The 22,169-nt window shown below is 38.3% G+C and overlaps 1 protein-coding gene and 1 long non-coding RNA gene across 7 annotated transcripts in view; one reads left to right on the forward strand and one right to left on the reverse strand.

Annotated features, from left to right (window-relative positions):
• PHF14 (PHD finger protein 14) overlaps positions 1 to 22,169 on the forward strand; it is a 258,656-nt gene that overhangs the window by 9,392 nt on the left and 227,095 nt on the right. For all 6 annotated transcript variants that reach the window (XM_074195391.1, XM_074195390.1, XM_074195388.1 and 3 more), the window contains exon 4: positions 5,514 to 5,658. In XM_074195391.1, the coding sequence (XP_074051492.1) occupies positions 5,514 to 5,658 (145 nt within the window). The remainder of the gene's footprint in view (positions 1 to 5,513; positions 5,659 to 22,169) is intronic.
• Positions 12,606 to 22,169, reverse strand: part of LOC141494318 (uncharacterized) — a 39,206-nt gene continuing 29,642 nt past the window's right edge. The window contains exon 3 of the long non-coding RNA XR_012470400.1: positions 12,606 to 12,733. This is a non-coding gene — a long non-coding RNA (uncharacterized LOC141494318). The remainder of the gene's footprint in view (positions 12,734 to 22,169) is intronic.

Genomic DNA, 22,169 nt, shown 5'->3' on the forward strand with positions numbered 1-22,169 from the left:
ATGAAGGCTACCCAAAGGTAACCTTGGTCACTTTGGAGCCGAAATTGTCAGCTTATATTTCTGTGCCTCCAAAGTGGCTGCAGTAATAATGATCTGGTCATTGAGTAGCTTTCTTCGGTCCTGCTTGGGTCTTTTGATGCTCCCATTGGGGTTTGACCGATCAGACCTATCAGAGTCACATGGTTGCTATTGACCAGGATCATTTGGAGAGAAATGATGCCCAGAAATTTTTTATATTTGAGATTTCTTAAGGAGATTTTCTCTTTCCTGTGAGGGTGATATGAGATGGATAGATTTATATGTGTATGTATTGACTCTGAGGTCTAAATAGCCTAATCAGATGAACTACAAAATTGACACCTGTCCTCTTTAGGTACACTCACTCTTTCTCTCCTTCTTTCTATCCTTTTTTTTTCTTTTTGGTGTTCCATAGAAATTGAGTGAGAGGGGTGGCTAGGTGGCGTAGTGGATAGAGCACCGGCCCTGGAGTCAGGAGTACCTGGGTTCAAATCCGGTCTCAGACACTTAATAATTACCTAGCTGTGTGGCCTTGGGCAAGCCACTTAACCCTGTTTGCCTTGCAAAAACCTAAAAAAAAAAAAAAAGAAATTGAGTGAGAGTTTGGGGTTAGATTTATGATTTCTATTTTGGAGCTTTGAAAGTTCATTGGAGTTTTCTTTTCTCGTCTTCTGTAGTGATTTTTTAATGATAGCTGCTTGGGATTTATAGTGACTGCTTCCCAGTCAAGAGTTTTCCTTAATTGAAGAATTCTAAAATCAGAGTTTTAGATAAGAGATAGGAGATGATTGAAATCATTTCAGTGGCGACTTAATAGATGTTAGGTAGAGAAAAAAGTCTAGGTTGTGTAGTTTGGGAGATTTTTGTGTTTATATGGTTATTTCAGATTCTTGAGAACTTAATCTTCTTAAGAACCAAGAGGAATAGCTATTGGCTTTACTATTTCTTGGCATATTTCTCCTTCCTCTTCAGGATAACAGGATTATTTTAATTGCATTTTGTATGAATTGGTCCCAGACTTTCTTCCCTTGAATACACACATATAACCTTACAGACAACTTGGCCTCTTGTCTAGGATTTGGAATCCTCAGAAGAGAAGTTAGTTTAATGAAAAAGAGGGTGTTCTGCTTGGCCTGTAGAGAGGGAGGAGAGGTGGGAATGAGATCAGTTAGTCAGTCAGCAGGCTTTTATCAAGCACCTGCTGAGTGCCAGACAGTGCTTGGAGCTGGTACAAAGATAGAAGCAAAGTGGTCCTTCCGAATGGTTTGCCCATGTCTAAGAAGATGAAAACTAGACAGAAAGTCAATACCAGGCATTTTGGAGGCAATTAGGGAGGCTTTGTGGTGAAGGTAGCCCTTGAGAGGAACTCTGACCCTAGATTTAGAGTTAGAAGGACCTCTGAGGCCATTTCAGAGTCTGACTCACTCATTTTGCAAATGGGGAAACTGAGATCCAGGGAACTTTTAATTCACCTGAGATTGCAAAAATAGTCCATATTAGAGGGAAGCTTTAAACCCAGGCCCTCTATATGGAGCAAAAGCTAATGATCAATGAATGGGGACTTTTGAGATTAAAGTAGATAGCCTTCAGGGCTATCTATGCATCTAACTTCTTGAATTGAGCCTAGTTTTAGATAGTCTTCAGCCTGCAGATCTTCTTTTTCCCCACTGAAGACCACCAATTGCTGTAAATGACCTTCCACGAAGGATTTCAGTGCAGGGATATTCCCCTTGCAGCCTGAGAGCTTAGTCTTTGGCCTTACCTGTAACTGGTGATGGCTTCTCACTGAGGCAGCCCCTTTCAGAGGACTTACTGACTTACTCTCTGCTACAAGGTCACTTGCTGTGTGGGACACTGATGAATCCCATCTAACAACATGACCTTTTTTTTTCCAGGAGAGAAAAGAAATAGAGAAACAGGAAAATGGGTTTGTGGGAATAAGGGGAATTGATCAGCCCATCTCTGCCCATCTCCTCCAGCAGGCTGCTTAGTTAGCTATTCCCCCCCCCCCCCAATCTTTAACCTCACCTCCAACTCATTCTTCCCTACTGCCCACATATCTTTCTGTCCTTAAAAAATCCTTCTTTAAAGTCACTCTCCCTTCAGCCAAATTCCTACTTGCTGCCTTGACTGCTCTCTTCTCACTCACCTCTAAGACCTTTGCAGCTTAGCTTTTGAACTGCTTTATCACTCAGCTGAAACTTTTCTCTTCAGAGGAGCCCCTGATCTTGCAGTGTCCACCCTTTTCCGTATGCTGCATTTGACCCTGGCGATCACCCTCTCTTCCTGGGTTCTTTCCTCTCTAGGTTTTCCCCACTTTTCTCTTGGTTCCCTCCTCTTCCTTATCTTCTGTCACTCAGGTATCTCTTGTCCCTTTCTCTTCTTCATTCCTGCCTCCCATGGTGAGGTAGCCTTACTTCTGGCCAAGGCCAGCCCTTCTCTCCCTGGCTAAAGTATCCCTTTTCACCTCTCCTCCAACAGATTTCCTTCTTTATTGTCTCCTCTCTAGCATTCATTTTCAAGCTGTCTTCTCTATTGACTCCTTATGGTCTGCCAACATGCCCATGTTTTCCCCATTTCAAAAAACCCTCACTTGGTCCTTCTATCCCTGCTTACTATCATCCTACTTCTTTTAGGCCTTTGTGGCTAAACTCCTCATAAAAGCTGTTTACAATCAGTGCTTCGACTTCCTCTCTTCTCACTTTCTTTTTTGTCTCTTATAATCTAGTTTCTAACCTTCTCGTTCCATCAAAACTACCCCCTCCAAAGTTCCGATGATCTCTTTGTTGCCAAATTCAATGACCTTTTCTCAGTCCTCATTCTCCTTGACCTTTCTGCAGCCTTGGATCCTCTCTTCTCACTTGGTCTTTGGGATATTGCTTTCATCTTCACCCCTTCTTTGATCTGGTATCACATTGGCTTCCTGGGCATTCTCTCTGGTCGACCCTCCAGGCCTGGCCCGCTGTACCTCTATGCTGACTCTGACTTCCCAGGCATATCCCTGTATCTACAGGAAGCCTTTCCCAACCCACCTTGATCCCAAGACTTTCCCTCTTTAAATATTTCCTAATGATCCTGTGTATAACTTGCATTGTATCTATTTGTGTGCATGCTTTCCCCCCATTTGATGGTGAGCTCCTGGAGGGCAGGACCTGGCACAGAGTAGGGCCTTAAGAAATATTGATTTGATTGACAGCTGATGGATCAAGATAGGGCATAAGCTGGTCTAGCTGCCATTTCAGTCTACTGATTTCTCTTGTGGGGAGTGGAACCATTTTTCTGAAGAGTCATTGGGTTTGATGGGATTCTGTTGGAGGACTGTTGGTGCGGCCCAGATTACGTTCAGTTATCCTCTAGGGTTTTTTGAACTTGTGAGACTCCAAACCTGGGGCAAGATCCACAGAGTCACCATTATTCGCAGAGGACAGTCATGATAAATGACTATTATTGACATTTATATTGCCCTTTGAATTTTTAAAGGATCTGACCTATCCTATCTCATTTGATCCTCACAGCAGTTGTGTGAGGTAAGTAATACCTGCAGTACCATTTTACAGATGATGAAACTGAGACCCAGAGAAGGTAAGTGATTTGCCCATGGTCACCCAGTTTTTAAGTACTAATAAGAGTATAGCAGTAATTCTGTCAGGCCCTGGAAGGGCAGGGCTATTGTTATCTTCATTTTACAGAGGAAGAAACTGAGGCAAATAGGTGAAGTGACTTGCCCAGGGTCACACAGTTAGGAAGATCTGAAACCAGATCAAGACTTTTTAAATTAAGACTCTCCTGATTCCAGGTTCAGGACTTGTTCTTGTAAACTATTGAGCTCACCTATGTCCAGTGCCTCATTTAAAAAGTAGTGATTGATATCTTCAGTTTTCCAAAGCCGTTAATTTCCCCCTTTATCTCCTCCTCTCTTGCCCTGTAAAACAAAATTTTTTTAAAGAAAAAAAAGGTGGAAGAATAGGAAATAACACATCATTTCAGCCCCGCAATCCCTCCACAGGGCCTCTTTTTTCAAGATCAGAGTCTCTGAGGCCCCAGGAAGAGAAGTGACTTGCTAGGAAAGTCCCCAGATTGCTAGGACCCGAGCTGGGATTTGAAGCCAGCTTCTAAGATTTTTCAATTCTGTTTGCTTTGGCGGGGCCCCTTTGGTTGTCACCCTTCTCCGATCCTTGGCCCAAGGCCTGCCTGGTATGACTGCAGTCAAATGTTGCCTGGATAAAGTATCACTCACCTTTGGGCCTTCTAGCATTGTTCCATTCCCTGGGTCACTTTGTTGCCCCTTTAGAGGTGCCTGGTAAGGGTCTGGGGTTGATCCTGCCTCATTTATAAAATGGGAAATTTGGTCTAGCTGAACCTGAGGAATCCTTCCCACTCCAAATGGATCAGCTGAGAGCCATGTTTTTGGGCACAGGCTTAGTGGCTTTTGCAAGACTTTTTTGAAATGGCTTTAGGGTTTTGTTGGATATAATCCATGTAGTATTTAGCATAAGATTTCCTGGATATATATAGTAAGGAAAAGTTGACTCATTTTATTTAGCCCTTATTGTTTTTAAAGGAAAAAAGTTTCTTCTTGAGAGGTAGACAACATCTTACAATTTAATCCATAAGAACTCCAAATCCATCCTGTTCCAGTGAAATGAATATTATTTTACTCTGCCCTGGAAAGGACTCCCTTTGAAAGTGACTGTCGCCTTCCCTCCTTGGGATCTTTCATCTAGTGGTGTATGACACCTTTCTCATTCATTCTGAACCTCTCCAAATCTTGGAATTTGGGAAGACCACTGGCTTTGTGGCAGGAAACCAGGTTTGACAGCACAACCCTTCTTGCTTGCCATCTCTGGGATTTGGGACTAGTTCCTTCCATCTCTCTGGACCTCAAATTGTATAATATGACCCTATCTCAAAAGTCCCTTCTGGGTCTAAATCTTGATAATTGAGGACTTGTATCACTTTCCCCTGATCAGATAACAGACATGGAATGTTAGAGGCTCCTTTTTTGTTAAGAGTGTTCTCTTCTTTGTACTTGTAATCCTAGGCCTGCCCCAAACACATATACACAGTATTGTGCTTTTAGCCTTGATCAAAGAAATCTTTACCTTTTCTTTCTAGGTCTTTTCCTGGGTGTGTATTTTGAATAACAAAGGAAAGAACTTCTGTGACCATGGGCATATCCCTTTAGCCTTCCTGGTGGTCTGTTTGAGGGTTGAACTGGAGATGAGTCATTCAGCAAACATTGAGGGTTCTGGAGGGCCGGGCACTTACAATGTGATCTCTAAGGTTCCCTCCAGTTCAGCTTGAACTCAGAGCCTCCCTGCCTTCCTGGCCTTTAGAAGAGATGGGGTGGGACTTAGCCAGTTGAGAATGGTAGGAAGGAATAGACCTTGGGGTAAAGAAAACAAACCTCAATTGAGAATAAGCATTTTATCATTCTGTTTAATCTTTGAAGATGTAACATTAAAAAAAAGATGTTTTAATTTTTCATTTTTTAGGACTCGCTGATTCTTGAGAAGAGTCAAAACTGGAGTGCTCAGAAAATGGATCATATTCTGATTTGCTGTGTTTGCCTTGGAGATAATAGTGAGGATGCTGATGAAATCATCCAGTGTGACAACTGTGGCATCACTGTGCATGAAGGTACTTAGTTCTTTCTTCGTCTATTCTATTCCCAAGTGGATGATGCCAACTTTTTTTGGTTAGACTAGCCTGTGATTGTTTTCCCTTCTTATTCTTGGAATTGGGATTTCCCTAATGTAGATAAGGTAATTTTCTAGGTAATCACCTATGTTAATTTTTTAAATGTAAATGGTAAGAAAAAAGATAACAGTTCAGATTTTTTTTTTTGATAGTGACTTCTGTCACTAAACTTCTCACTACTGAAATCAGGTAGCCCAACTCTTTATGACCACATTTGTTTTTTTGTTTTTTTTTTTAGTAGACATGCTGAATTGTTTTGCCATTTCCTTCTCTAGCTCATTTTACAGATGAGGGACCTGAGACAGATAGGGTGAAGAGATTTGCCCAGGGTCACACAGCTAGTGTCTTCCTAATCCTAGACCTAGTTTGCTATCACAATAGCATTCTAGCACATTCTTATTCTTTAACTTGTCCAATCGATGAACATCCCCTCAATTTCCAGTTCTTTTCCAAAACAAACATAACCTCATTCTAAAGTTTCTCCCTGCATTCCAAGTTCATCACTTCCCTGACAGGAGATGAATGGCATGTGTCATCGTCAGGACTTAGCTCATAGGATTCTTTTGAGGGTCAAATAAGCTAATGTGTGAAACATGTAATGCAAATTTTTTATCTTCTCATTAGTATTATATAGTTAGTACTATTATTATTTGAGACAACTGGATCAAGAAAAGAAAGAGATTAAAGACTAGACTACAGAAAGCTCTCACTTAGGATGAATACTTGGAGAAGAATTAAGTGCTGGACAGACTGAGTGTTGCTGCCTGTCTCAGTTTCTCTGTCTGTAAAATGAAGATCAATAATAGCCCCTCTCTTCCAGGGTTGTGAAGATCACATGAGATCATATTTCTAAAGTGTTTAGCACAGTGCCTAGTTTAAATAGGTATATAGAAATATTAGTTCTTTTCATCATCATCTCATCATTTTTTAAGTATTATTTTGAAAACTAGGGATTTTTAACTAAGAGCAGAGCAGATATAAACTGTCAGTAACTAAATTCAAACATTATAAAAGACTGTCAAGTTAGTAAGGGGGACTAGACTTGGTCTGGGGGCCTTTACAGGATCAACTAAGATCACTGGATACAAATTGAAAAGATTTAGACTAGATGCTGAGTTCAACATAATAGTTTTCAAAACTGATTGTATGCAAATAACCTGAATCAGATCACTTTTCATGGGGAAGGGGGAAAGCAAAATCTTACAAAAAATGAATGTTGTAAACTATCTTTACATGTTACTTGGAAAATATATTTTTTAATCTCATTAACACCCCCTTACCCCCACCCCAAAGAAAACAAACAAAAAACTTGTCAGTTGATACTCTAGAGGTGCATGGCATTTTCTATCCTGCATCCTTTGGAATTGTCTTTGAGCAATGTATTAGAATTGCCTTGATTTTAGAAGATAAATCATTCACAATTGATCATCATACAATATCGATGCTATTGTGTACAGTATTCTCCTGGTTCTGCTCACTTCACTCAACATCAGTTCATATAAATTTCCCAAACTTTTCTGAAGCCAACCCTTATATCAATTTTTTTTTTAGCACAATAGCATTCTAGCACATTCATATTCTTTTAACTTATCCACTCAATGGACATCCCCTCAATTTCCAGTTCTTTTCCATCACAAAAACTGCTATAAATATTTTTCTACATCTGGATCTTTCCCCCTTTCCTTTGCTTTTGTGTTTTCCATTAATTAGGAAGCAATTCAGAGGATGATTAAAAAAAAAAGAAAATCTTGAAGCATCAAGTATGATATTCAAAGTCCATCCTGAATAATTTTCTATGCTTCCATGTTCCATTCCCTTCATAGAGGTTCTGTCTGAACTATATTCTGTTTTTAAATCTATTTTTTATATAATTAAAAAAAGAATATTACCATGTGTATAGCAAAATATAAGAGAGGATTTATAATATAAAACAATTTTGATTTCAAGGAAACCTATATAATTAAATATTACACATTGTGTTCAAAATTGTCCATCTTTTCTTTTGCTTCTTGTAGGTTTTTTTCCTGCTCTCTGCTGTGCACTGTTTTTTTCCACTTCCACCCCCCCACCCCCATGGATCTAATGAAGCATGGATACTTGCATACATACACAGACACTTAAGACATTTATACTTATATATATACTCACATGTACCTACACCTCATGCATTTTTAACACACACACACACACACACACACACACACACACCTCCATATATACATATACATATATTCATAGATATATGTTTAGTTTATGTGTACCTCTCATTTTTATAACATTACCTGAAAGCAACAACCCCTGCTTTTTGACCTTGCTCTTTTATTCCTTAATCAGTCTCTTTCAAAGAATACCTCCCTTACACATCTTTCTATACTTCCTTCCCCGTTAATTTACACACCATGCCATTAATATACACACTCCCTTATCCTTTAATTCATTATCTCCCTACCCCCTCCTTTCTTTCTGAATGTAGGCTTATCTATCTCTATAGATTTAGAGAGAGATAGATAAATATTATGGATATATGTATGAATATACATTGTTCCCTCCTTAATCCATTCCCAGTGAGAGTAGGTTTCCAGAACCACTAGCTCTCCTTCCCCATCTAATTCCTCATATATCAATTCTTTTCATACTTCATTGGTATAAGATGGTAACTTTAAAATAAATTTTTTCCTGGACCATTTTACTTTTGATAATACTATTCTACTTATTTCTATGCCCATCTTTCCTTCTAACTAACCCATTACTAATCTTGGATATATGGCTTACATTTTCATGTATCAGTAGTTAACAATTTGTTCTTATTGAGTCCTTTATTATTAGTCTTAAGTTTCTTTTGGTTCTTGTATGTCAGATTTTCTGTTAAATTCAGGTCTTTTTGCAACAACATCCTAAAAGCCTGGCACTTCATTAGGTGTCCAGTTTTTTTCTTTCAGGATTATGCTGGGTATAATATTTTCTGTTGTAACCCCAATTCTTTTGCTCTTTGATATTTTAAAGTAATGCTTGTGTAATTCTAATTGTGATTCTTCCATATTTGAATTGTTTTTGTTTCTTGTTGCTCTTAATATTTTCTCCTGAATCTGGGGTTTTGGAATTTGGCTAAGTAAGTGTCTGAGGCCAGATTTGAACTTAGGCCCTCCTGCCTCCAGATTTGAGCTCTAATCCACTTTACCACTTATTTGATTTTTTTTTAAGATTTTTGCAAAGCAAATGGGGTTAAGTGACTTGCACAAGGCCACACAGCTAGGTCATTATTAGTGTCTGAGGCCAGATTTGAACTCAGGTAGTCCTGACTCCAGGGCCAGTGCTCTATCACATATTTGATTTTGAAAGCCTTTTTTTGTGTTCCTCTGTGAATTCCTTTCGAGTAGACTTGCTATTTGACATTACTTTTTTGAGATAGAAAAGCTTTTTTTTTTTTGCTTCATAATCTTACTCTGAAGTTGAACTCTGCTCTATTTCCATAGTAACTTTGGATTCTTTCTCCTTTGCTCATTTGAAAAACTGTTTTTAGAAGCTTCTTACATTTATCTCTAGTCCTGCAGAGTAGGGGATGGTGTCTCTGATCTCAGAAGCTTTGTCCTGAGTCCAACTTGTGTTCTCCTTTTCTTCTCCAAGTCACAGCTGGGGCCCCTCCACTCACTGTTCTGGAAATGATCTTACTCCCTGAGAACCCTCCAGTGGCTCTTCTGGCCTGGAACCAAGACCTAGAACTCAGTTCTCTTGCAGGTGTGGTCATCCAGCAGCACCAGCACCTCTGCTACTGCACTCACCAGGCATATGCTGGTTCCTTCTTGCCCAGGACCTGTTGTCCACACAGTAGGGCCTAGTCTCACTTATTAGCAGAGAAGCCCATACTGTCTGAGAGGAGAAAATTCCCGTGGTTGAGGCAGAAGCTCCCTCCCTGCAGGCTGCCCCTAGGGCTTGGCTCTTGCTGTTTTGGGGATTGAGTCTGGAGGTGTTTGCTCTCTCTGCCTGCTGCAGGATCTGGGTCCCAGGATCTTTCTTTAGATCTCCTCCAGTTGTCCTAAAAGGAAAACTTCTGCCTTGTTTTGCTACTCTGCTTTTATCTTAAGCTGTTTTTTTGACTTGTTAGTAGGAGATATCTGGAGAATCTGGAATTTTCTCACCTGTGCTGCTATCTTTCCGGAATCTTCCCCTTTTCTTTAATGTCTTCGGGATTCAAACCTAGTAGCGGTATTGCTGAGTTTATAAAGGGTTTGTATAGTTTTTATAGACCTTTAGACAAAGTTCCATATTATTCTCTGGAGTAATTGAATCATTTCATAACTCCACCAAGAGTATTGGTATACCTATTTTTCCACCTTCCTGCCAACATTTATCAATTTTCTTTTTCAGTCATATTTACCAATCAGAAGTGTGAAATGATACTTCATTAGTTTTTTAAAAATGCATTTCTGGGGGCAGTTAGGTGGTACAGTGGATGGAGCACTGGCCTTGGGATCAGGAGAACCTGAGTTAAAATCTGCTCTCAGGCACTTAATAATTACCTAACTATGTGACCTTGGGCAAGTCACTTAAACATTGCCTTGCAAAAACAGAAAATAAAAAAATTAAAATTAAAATTGCATTTCTGTAATCATTGATTTAGAGCTTTTTTTTAAATGTGACTATTGATAACTGAGATTTCTTCTGAAAACTTCCTATTCATCCTTTAATCATATATCAACTAGAGAAAGGCTCTTAGTTTTATAAATTTGGCTTAGTTTGGAGAAGCTAGGTGGCACAGTGGATAAAGCACTGGCCCTGGAGTCAGGAGTACCTGGGTTCAAATCCAGTCTCAAACACTTAATAATTACCTAGCTGTGTGGCCTTGGGCAAGCCACTTAATACCATTTGCCTTGCAAAAACCTAAAAAAAAAAAAATTGGCTTAGTTCCCCTATATATTTGAGAAATGAGGCTTTTTGTCAGAGAAACCTTACTCTAGATTTTTTTACTTAGTTTCCTGGTTTCCTTCTAATTTTATTTATTTAGTGGGGTTCCCCCGCCAAAATAGTTCTTTATGCAATAGTCCAGTGGGCTTTGAATGAATAAGCAAAAAGAGGACTTTTTGGGTCCCATGTGTAAAATTGTTTATTAATAAGAAAATAATCATTTTCTCAGTGATATTCATTTCCTCTATCACAAATTTTGAAATGGTCACTTTACCCCAATGATCTAATCATTTCCACCCCACCTTCTTGTCATAAGAGAGATACTGAGAATACTAACTCCACCTTTTTTTTCATTTCTCAATCTTTTGATGTATGAAATGACCATTAAGGCAAGTCAGGAAGTTATAAACTGATCTGTTTTTGGCAGAGAGAGAGATCACTAAAAAGTTTACAGATAATTCAATTCTCCCAGTCTTGTGATCTGTTCCCCTAATTGATCATTTATTTGCTTTTTCTGTCCAGGTGGTCTATACTGTGCTCTAATGACAATATTTCTGTCTTCATTATTCCTACCTTCATTCAAACCCCATCTCTTGCCATCAAATTTCCTCTCCCTTGTTCCTGTATTTCCTCATATGAGTGTATGTTAATATCAGAATGTCCCAAAAGTCTTCATATAGTTTTTAACAATTTTTTTAATTTTAATTTTTTTAATTAACATTTTATTTGTTTTTCTGATTATATACAATAGTAGTATCTACCTATCATTTTTTGTAAGGTTTTGAATTTTACAGTCCCCCCCCAGAAGGCTGTCTGATAGTCTTTACATTGTTTCCATGCTCTACATTGATGTAAATTGAATGTGTTATAAGAGTAAACATAACCCCCCCCCCAAGAAGATGAGAAAGCTCATGAATAGAGAGAGAGAGAGAGAGAGAGAGAGAGAGAGAGAGAGAGAGAGAGAGAGAAATGTGCTTCAGTCTGTGTTCAGATTCCAATGGCTCTTTCTCTGGGGTGAGTTACCTTCTTTATCATAAGTCCACCAGAGAAGTTGCTTCAATATTTTTACACAGTTGCTATTACTAGCTGTATTTTCCTCCACTCTATTCCTCCCTACTTTCATTTATTCTATTCTCTCTCTCTCTCCTTTCAATCCTGGCCCTGTCCAAAAGTGTGTTGAATCTGAGTACCCTCTCCCTCCATCTTCCCTTTCTTCTATCACCTATTTCACCTATTCCCCCTTCCCTCCCCCCTTTCCCCCTTATCCTGTCCCTTTCTTCTCATTTTTCTCTAGTGTAAGATAGATTTCCTCACCCTATTAAGTATATATGTTATTTCCTCTGTAGGTCTTTTTTTTTTTTTTTTTTTTAGTTTTTGCAAGGCACTGGGGTTAAGTGGCTTGCCCAAGACCACATAGCTAGGTAATTATTAAGTGTCTGAGACTGGATTTGAACCCAGGTACTCCTGACTCCAGGGCCAGTGCTTTGTCCACTGCGCCACCTCGCGGCCTCCCTTAATTGCTTTTCAAAGTCTCTTTTGAGCTTATCCATAGTCTGAGCCCATTTTCTATTTCTCTTGGAGGTTTTGGATATGGAAGCTTCAATTTTGTTATCATCTGAGTATATGTTTTGATCTTCCATGGGACTAAAGTAATTCTCAATGGTCAGATTCTTCTTTTTCTGTTGTTTATTCATTTCCTTAGTCCAAGACTAATTTAGAGCACTTCCAAGGCTTTGGAGTTTTTTGGGGGGAGGACACCCCACTGGGACCTTTATTCATTCCTCCAAGGTCTTATGTTCTCTTGCCTGTGCTTTGATATGTAGATGATGCCTGCCCCTCCCCCCACTTCCATCTGCCCTAGAGCTATAAGGAGGGATCCAGCCCAAACTGCAACCTGGATCTGAGTGTAGGCTAGCAGTAGAGAGCAGAGAAATCTCTGCAGACTTCCCTTACCTTCTCTGGGGGTGCAGGCTGTATTCTCCAGATTCTTGCTGCAGGTTCTGCGCCCATGCTCCTCCCTCACTCCACACTCATTCTAGTGTAGCAGAATTCTCTCCCCTCCCCTTCAAGCTGTTGCCGGTGATCTTTGGGCTTGGTTTCCTTCTAATTTTAGCTGCATTGGTTTAAATTGTGCAAAGAAACCTTTTAATTTCATGAAAACCAAATTATCAGTTTTATTTCCAGTTATTGTCTGTCTTTCTTGTTTGTTCATAGACTCTTCTCAGATCCACAGATCGTTATACAAAATACATTTTCCCCTATCTTGCTAATTTGCTTATTGTATCACCTTTCATATATATATCTCTATTTTGATCTTACCTTGCTTTGAGATTTTGGTCTATGCCTGGGGTCTTCCAAACTTCCAAAGAACTAATGAGTTTTCTCCACTGGAAGTTTGGTTTATCAACTACTAGATTACCATAGTAATTTCCTACTATAAACTATGTACTTAAACTATTCCACAGATCCACTCCTCTGTTTCTTAGTTAGTACCAGATTGTTTTCATCAATACTGCTTTGTAACATAATTTAAAATATGGTGCTACCAGACCGCTTGCACATTTTTTTAAAATTCCCTTTATGTTCTTGACCTTTTCTTTTTCCAGATGAATTTTATTATATTTTCTAGCTCTGTAATTCCTTGATAGTTTGATTGATTTGGCACTGAATAAATACATTAAGTAGAGTTCTCATTTTTATTAAATTGGTTCTGCCTAAGGGGCCGCTAGGTGGCCTAGCAGAGTGGATAAAGCACTGGCCTTGGAGTCAGGAGTACCTGGGTTCAAATCTGGTCTCAGACACTTAATTTACCTAGCTGTGTGGCCTTGGGCAAGCCACTTAACCCCATTTGCCTTGCAAAAAAAAAATTGGTTCTGCCTAACCATGATCATTGAATATTCCAATTGTTTTCATTTGTATTTGTATGAAAATTACTTTGTAATTGTGTTCCTACAGTTCCTGGGATATGTCTTTGCATGGAAATTCTCAAATATTATAGGCTGTATGTAGTTTTTTTAATTGCATTTCTCTTTCTGTTTATTCCAGTTGGATTTTTTAAGTAACATAAAGAAATGATGATATTTGTGTGGATTTATTTTATATTCTGCAACTTTGCTGAAGTTGTGAATTGTTTTAACCAAATTTTTAGTTGATTCTCTATTGTTTTCTAATTATATTAACTTTTTATCTGCAAAGAGTGATAGTTTTTTCTCATTGTCAATTTTTATTTCTTCAATTTAATGTTCTTATTGCTTTAGATAGTATTTTTAGAACAATAATAGTGGTGATAATGGTCATTCTTACTTCATTTCTGATCTTATTAGTATTATTAGTTTTTCTCAAATACAGATAATGTTTGATCTTGGCTTTAGATAGACATTGCTTATTATTTTAAAATACACTTTTATTTTAAAATACACTTTCTAGTGTATTTTAAAAAGGAATGGCTATTATCTTTTGTCAGAAGCTTTTTCTGCAACAGTTGTAACAATTACATGATTTTTTGTTTTGTGTTAATGATATGATCTATTTCTTATAGATTTTGTAATGTTGAACCAGCCCTGCTTTCCTGGTAGAAATCTTTTCTGGTCTTAGTATATGATCTTTTGATTATATTGCTTTAATTATATTGCTAAATTTTTAGAATTTTTGCATCAATGTTCGTTAGGGAAATTGGTCTATAGTTTGCTTTTTTTTCCTGTAGTAGAGGGATGGGGAGAGAAAAAAGATAAGAGAAAGAACAGTTAAAAATTTAATTTAACTAAACACTTAACTGTTCTTTCTCTTCTTTCTTTCCATCTTGCTTGGTTCTCAACTTCAAACATTCTCAGTTCTTTTTGCTCTTAGAAAAAATTTTTTTGCTCCAGCTATCATAGTTTTTCTTCCTCTCATAACTAAACTCATAGAAGAAAAAAAAAACTTTATACATTTTTCTTCCTTTTCCTTTCCTACTCCCCCTTCTCAGCTTTTCATTGGAGCTTCTCCCTCTGCCATATGACTGAAACAACTCTTGAAGTTTGCCAGTGGTCTTTTTATTGCTAAGCCTAATAATTTTTACTTTGTCTGAATTCTTTTTGCCTTCTCTAGGACTTGACACAATTGATTATTTGCATCTTTTAGGTGATCTCTCTTGCTAGATTTTTCATGGAGCTGTTTTTTTCTGGTTAGCCTCCTACCTTTATGACCATGGTTGTACCCTAGGACTTTTTCCTCTTTCCTCTCTCTTTTTTTCCTCTTTTTCCCAAACTTTTTCCTCTCTCTGTATTTTTTTTTCTCTGAACTCATAAGCTTCCTTGATAAATCATTATTTCTATGTAGATACCTTCCATATATCTAGACTGAGCTGAATTTTATTCTGGGTCATGGATTGCCTTTTGGATATTTTCTGCTGAATGTCCATAGTCAACACAGCTAAAATGGAACTTGTAATCTTTTTCCCCAAATCTACCCTTATTTCCCCAGCATATATTTCTGTATTTCTTTTGAGAAAGCCATCATCTTTTTAGGTACCCATAGTTAGGGGCCCCCTAATCATCTTCAATCCTTTCTTTAGCCTCATCTATCATATCTGATTAGTTGACTTGTCTCAGCATTTCCCACATCCATCCCCTTCTCTCAGTTGCCCTCTTCATCTAGGCCTTTACCATCTCTTGCAGCCTTCTCAATGGAGAAGGGGTAGTGGCTGCCAAAATTAACTTCCTAGAGCCCATGTCAGAGGATATTATTTCCCTGATCCCTTTTGCCTTTAATTTAGAACCTAAAATCTTAAACTGGCATTTAAAATACTTCATGATATGGCTCCCACCTAATTTTTCAGACTCAGTATTATTCCACTTATCCATCCATTCCAGCTATTTATTGGTTTTAACACAGGTTTTTTTTTTGACCTTCCTTTTAGACTGAATTCATATGTGAAACCATGTCTTATCCAACTCTGTTCCTGCCTTTCCCAATTGGTGCTACTTCCCCTTCTGCTCTCTTGTAGAATAGAGGCACCTTCATATTCTGTCATCTGGCAGAATGCCTTATGTGTTGTTTGTTTGGACCTTCATTTATTAAATGTAGAGTTTGGTCTGCATCACTAAGATCTCTTCTGTATTGGTGAACTTGGATACTAACTGGTGCTCTCCATTGTCTTATGTGTCTTGGGAGTAAACAGGACCTTTTTGGACTCTGTGAACTTGACATTGAATTCTGTTTTGATGATTGATTTCCTCTGTAATCCTACATATTTTTTAATATTTAAAAATATTATTTTGAAAAGAGGTCTATAGATTTTTCTAGGTTTCCAAAGGGGTCCTTTAATCCACAGAAGGCTTTCAGAACCCATGACTTTGAAGAAATGTGCTTTTGGAAACAAGCTGGTAGGTGGGAATTATGGAAGGGTAGCAGAAGGCCAATTGGTACTTGCTGTAGACCATTAGAAGGCATCATGTGGGCAGCCAGACTGCATCTTCTACAGTGTTTTGTTTTATCATTCTCAGTAGATACATCTTCTCTTCCTTCCCTTATATATATACTATAATCTATCGTGTTGCCTTCCCCCCTTGCTTCTTCTGCATCTTTCCATGCTTTGGAATTCCTCATTCCTCATTTCTAGTCCTACAGCAAGCCTCTTCCATTACGTTTAGTCCCATAGCCAATGGGCATCTGCTTTGTTTCCAGTTCTCTCATCTTCCTTCACCTCTGTCCCCCGGAAAGCTCTGCTGGGCCCATGTTGGTTTACATGAGACCCCTTCTCAGGGTGAGAGAGACTTAGGTTCTTCATTGTGGTGAATGAATAACAAAATCACAGGCTTTCTTGAACTGTGCTGGGTTGCATCCAGGCCATAAGCCCTCTGTAGGTTTTAGTGGAGGTGGCTTAGAGACAGCAAATCCAGGGGGCTTTTTTTTTTTTGTGGGAGCTGGTCTGTTCTTCAGATGGTTTGTTGTAGTTAAGAGACTCTTTATTGATCATTTTTGTCCTTGACTGAATTATATTGTCTTCATAGTCTTTTTAAAGAAAAAAATGCCAAAATCTCAACTAGAATTTAGATGACTTGTTCATTATGAACATGCACTAAGCTTCGAACACAGTTTTATCTAAATAATTGTTTTATTTGCCTTTAGGGTGACTGGGTAAGTCAGCTTCTGATCTGCAGTTGTTTGTCCTTCATCCTTTGACTTTACTCACTGTTTTTGTTACATTTTTGTATGTGCCAGTTTCCCTTAGAGAGTTCTTGCTGCTTTTTTGTATGCTTCTCATTGAAATGCTTGAATTGAGTTGCCTTTTTTTTGCCACACTCTTACTTTGTGACCTCATCAGCTCTGAGCTTTAATTAATCACCCCTGTGAAGATGATCTATTAAGTTTACAATTTTTCCCCCAATCTTGCTTCCCTCACCCCCCCCCCCCCACAGAAGGCAGTCTGTTAGTGTTTACATTGGTTTTATGTTATACATTGATCTCAGTTGAATGATGACAGAGAAATCATATCCTTAAGGAAGAAAAATAAAGTATGAGATAGTAAGATTACATAATAATATAACACCTTGTTTTCTAACTTGATGGTAATAGTCTTTGGTCTTTGTTCAAAGTCCGTAATGCTTTCTCTCGATACAGATGGCATTCTCCATTGCAGATAGCTCAGAGTTGTCCCTGGTTGTTGCAATGAAGGGATGAGCAAATCTATCAATGTTCTTCTGGTTCTGCTCATCTTGCTCAGCATCAGTTTGTACAAATCCCTCCAATTCCCTGAATTCCCATCCCTCCTGGTTTCTAATAGAACAGTAGTGTTCAATGACATACATACACCACAGTTTGTTAAGCCATTTCCCAGTTGAAGGACATTCACTTAATTCCAATTCTTTGCCACCACAAACAGGGCTGCTGTGAATATTTTTGTACAAGTGATGTTTTTACCCTTTTTCATCATCTCTGCAGGATATAAACCCAGTAGTGGTATTGCTGGGTCAAAGGGTATGCACATTTTTGTTGCCCTTTGGGCATAATTCCAAATTGCTCTCCAGAAAGGCTGAATGAGTTCACAGCTCCACTAACAATGTATTAGTGTCCCAGATTTCCTGCATCACTTCCAACATTGATCATGGTCCTTTCTGGTCATATTGGCCAGTCTGAGAGATGTGAGGTAGCATCTCAGAGATGCCTTAATTTGCATTTCTCTAATAAGTAATGATTTGGAGCAATTTTTCATATGACTATGGATTGCTTTGATTTCCTCAGATGTAAATTGCCTTTGCATATCCTTTGACCATTTGTCAATTGGATCCCTAGATTTATAAAGCCAGTTCTAATCTCTTTGCTGGGCTAAAATCCCTGTGTCACCAGTTGAACATTTCAGCAAGTACTCCTAGAAACGCAGTGATTCATTTATTTTTCTCTATAAATCCCCCGCTTTCTACATCCTCATTTCTGTGGAGATTACCACCATTCTTCCAGGCATCTAAGATAGCAGCCTTATTGTTGTCCTCAGTTCCTGTCTCATATCTAATCAGTCACCATATCTCAATATTTCTACTTCCATATTCATTATTGTGGAACAAGAATTCTCTCCACTCTTTCCACCACCATCGTTGTTCAGGTCTTTATACTGTTTTCACTTTGATTAATGTGGTAGCTTTCTACAGTATACAATCTATCCTACATACTGTCTCCAAAGTGATCTCCATTTTAAAGAAATATTTTTTTTTCAGTTAACAGAAATTTATTGTCTCTTCCACTTATCCTAATTTAAAGAAAAAGAAAGAAAAGAAAAACAGATCTAAACCCCTATAACAAATATATACAAGTGACAAATGAAATAAACTTCATAATATAACTGCTTAATAGCAACTATATGAGTCCATTACTTTCTCTGTTATTTATCCATCTTCAGAACTTGATCACAGTTCTTCAGACTTTCAGTGTTGTTTTTCTTTACAGAGACACTTAAGTAATCACTGATCCCCTTATTTGGATAGATTTTTCTCCTAACCCTTGCTTCACTTTGCATCAATGCAGGCAGATCTTCCAGATTTTTCTGAAATTGTCCCCCTTAACATTTCTTACACAGAAGTGTTCCATGAAATTCCGTTGTGCAGTCATCCCTCTGAATCCCCCAGTTTATTGAATTTGAAAGTTCTTTGCTACTCTAAAAAGATTTGTGAAATATAGTTTTTGTATTTATAGATCATTTCCTTTTTGTTCCCATCTCTGTAGGGCATAGCCTCATTGTGGCATTTCTTGGTCACAGGGTAATAATTTTGGGGCAGAGTTCCAGATTGTTTTCCAGAATAACTGGAACATTTCACAGCTCCACCACCAAGTTATTCATGTACCTTTGTAACACTTTTCATTTTTCTTGCTAACCTGATGGATCATTCTGGTGATCTTGAATCCCCAGATTTGACTCCCTATGAGACATACATATAGGTATAATGAGAGAGAGAGAGAGAGAGAGAGAGAGAGAGAGAGAGAGAGATACACAAACACATATACACACTTTTATCTCATGGTGTCTTACTACCTCTAGGATCAAATATAAGCTCTCCTGCTTAGCATATAAAGCTCCTTACATTCTAGCCGCTTACTGCCTTTCCATCTTTGTCACCCATTCTTCTTTTTCATATACTTTTGGATGCTGTTCTCCTCCTCTTTACACGTGTCTCTGATTGGCAAGTATTCCACACTCATTTCTAACTCTTGGAGTAGTCCAGAGGCTGCCTTCTGTCTAAGACCTGTTATGATCCCCCAAGGTATTGGTGTCTTTCCCTATGAACTTAGCATTGTATCTATTTTATTTTTATTATGTTTGTGTGTCTGTGTATGTGAACATACCTGTATATTATCTCTCCCATTAGACTCCCATTAGAGTAGAGATTATTTTATATTTGCCTTTGTAGTTTTCTTTTTTCTTTGGAGACATTAAGGGTTAAATGACATGCCCAGGTCATACAGCTAGTAAGAGTCTGAGGCTAGATTTGAATTCATTTCGTCTTAATTCCTGGGATGATTGTCTATCCCATTTTACCTAACTGCTCCTAATCTTACTTATTTTTTAATAAGAAATCATTATTCAGTAGAAGAGATATTTATTCAATGTTTTCCTTAGGTACAGAGTCCAGTTTTAGACCTTCAGTGGGCAATACTACATTTCTTTAGGTTATAGACCCTGCCCTTATGAAGCTTATACTCTAATAGAATGTGGTGCCATATATAGATATACAGAAAGCTGAATTCTCCACTAGGACAATGCAGAGTGAGAAGGAGGTGGGGTACCTGTTTGTGCCAGAATTCTTGGCTCAGGAGCACGTCCTTGATGACTTGTTGGTTGAGTTTAGTGATTATATGTGTTAGTGGAAAATAGAGTTTTGAAAATGAATGAAAATTCCTTCCTGAGCATTCTGCTGAAATCTCTACTAGTTTAAAGTTGTTTAATGATGTTTTTAAGCTATGGGGAAGTAATGTATGTTAAAATTCTTACCTAAAAAATTAAACCCCTAACTCTATATTACTATACTTATTTTTTAGTAGACTTCCTATAAGGGTATTAATAACTATTTGTAGAATTTTTGTATTTTGTGCATTGTCTGACGTCAGTATCTATGTGTAAGTATTGGGAGGGTGTGTATGTATATGTGCATATATTGTTTTTATATAAAAGGAAGATAGTTGGTTCAACTGGTTTTAGTTTCTTCTTTTTTCTTCTTTTTTTTAGATTTTTGCAAGGCAAACAGTGTTAAGTGGCTTGCCCAAGGCCACACAGCTAGGTCATTATTAAGTGTCTGAGACTGGATTTGAACCCAGGTCCCCTTAGTTTCTTCTTAAATGCAATTTACCAACTTTGAATTGCTAGAGAATTGTATTATGATGAGGAATCTGTTTTCATGTCTGCCTGAATGTAACTGTTGTGCCAATGAGACTTAGTTGCCTATGAGAATATAGATTATTGTGAATTAAAAGTATAACATCTGTAGCATTTTGATCATTTTTTTTTACATTCCTTCATTTATTTGAGCATTGAGACAATGTACTGAATTTGCTAAGCTAGATTTGAATAGCATTAACACTTTTGGTCCAGTGAGACTTTGGGCTAAATTCTTATTTCTGTTGAAAGTTCCTTCCTATTCTGACAAGTCTTTTTCCTTCTTTGAGATGTGCTTCATCTTTTTAGACATTCTTTTCACTCTAATGCAGTTGCTCTTAACTTGGGCTCTATGAATATGTTTTTAAGAACTTTTTGATGGTGATAATGCAGTCCCATTGGTATCCTTTGTAATCCTGTATATTTTATTTTGTTCATCTTGAAAAATACTATTCTTATAAAGAGGCACAAAACTTTTGTAGAAAGCCAAAAGAATTCATAATACAGAAAATGTGCTTATGTACTGAAGCTGCTACTCTCTTCAAAATTACCAATGATTTCTTAATTTCAAAATCCAAAGACCTTTTCCCAGTCTACTTTCTTTCTTGACCCATCAGTGACCCTCATCTCTTGGATATTGGTTTTCTTTTAGGGTTTCATTGCATCCCTTCTTACCCCTTTTCTCTCTGTCCTCACCCCTCTTCTGAACTGGCATTGTGGTTTCTGCTCAGCATCGGTGTCCCATGGGTTTAGTCCTGACCTGTCTTCTTTTCTTCCCCTGGACTGTTTTCCTTGGTGATCTCTTTGGCTCTCATTGTTTCAGGCATCATCTCTGTGCTGCTGCTGATTCTCAGATTTTACTGATCCAGCCCTAACTTTTCTTCTTACTTGTAAGCTCACATCTCCAACTCCTATTGGACATCTGGTTGGACTACCATCCCATAAGTCATCTTAAATTCAAATATGTCCTTACCTTTCCCTTAAGCCTCTTTATTAAGACAAAGGGCACTACTGCCCTCCCATTCACCCTGGCTGGTAGGCCAGAGGTCATCTTCCATTTCTCTGTCTCACCCCTTTCCTCTATATTCATTTTTACCAATTCTTGTTGTACCCCACTCATACAGCTGCTCCCCAGAGACGACCCAATAGGCACTACTTGGACTGTTGCTGCCCATTCCAGTCTGTTCTTCTCCATTCCATCCCCCCTCATCTCTTGTCTCCTCAGCTCCCTTTAGCATTCAGACCAAGCCTCTTCTATATCTCCTTCTGGACTCGGATCTTCCCTCTGAGATTTCCTTCAGTTTTCTTTTATTTGGTAGAATTCACTGGCCTTGAGGGCAGGGATGACTTTACTTCACTCTGTACCTTTTATGCCTGGATCGACTAGATGAGGGGGTTCCTACTCAAGCAGGTTGGTGACATTTCTCAGTGCAACTGGACTGTTTGGTTTGCCACAGGGCCTGCAGTGGCCATTGTTGTCCTTCTACTTCCTCTTCCTCGAGTGGGTCCTTATTTTTGTTTTTGGAGTCTTGCGTGGGGCTAGGTCTTTTCCAGCTTAATCTGATGAGGTCAGAGTCAGAGGAAGTGCTGTCTCTTCCTAGACCTGACATCCTAGTTACCATCATTATTATCCAAATCAGAGGGAGGCAAGTACTTGGCGACTTTTAGAGTCTTTGTTTTTGGTTCAGGGTAATGTGGCTGTTCCAGG

This window comes from Macrotis lagotis, chromosome 7, assembly GCF_037893015.1.
Source record: "Macrotis lagotis isolate mMagLag1 chromosome 7, bilby.v1.9.chrom.fasta, whole genome shotgun sequence".
Classification (NCBI taxonomy): Eukaryota; Metazoa; Chordata; class Mammalia; order Peramelemorphia; family Peramelidae; genus Macrotis; species Macrotis lagotis.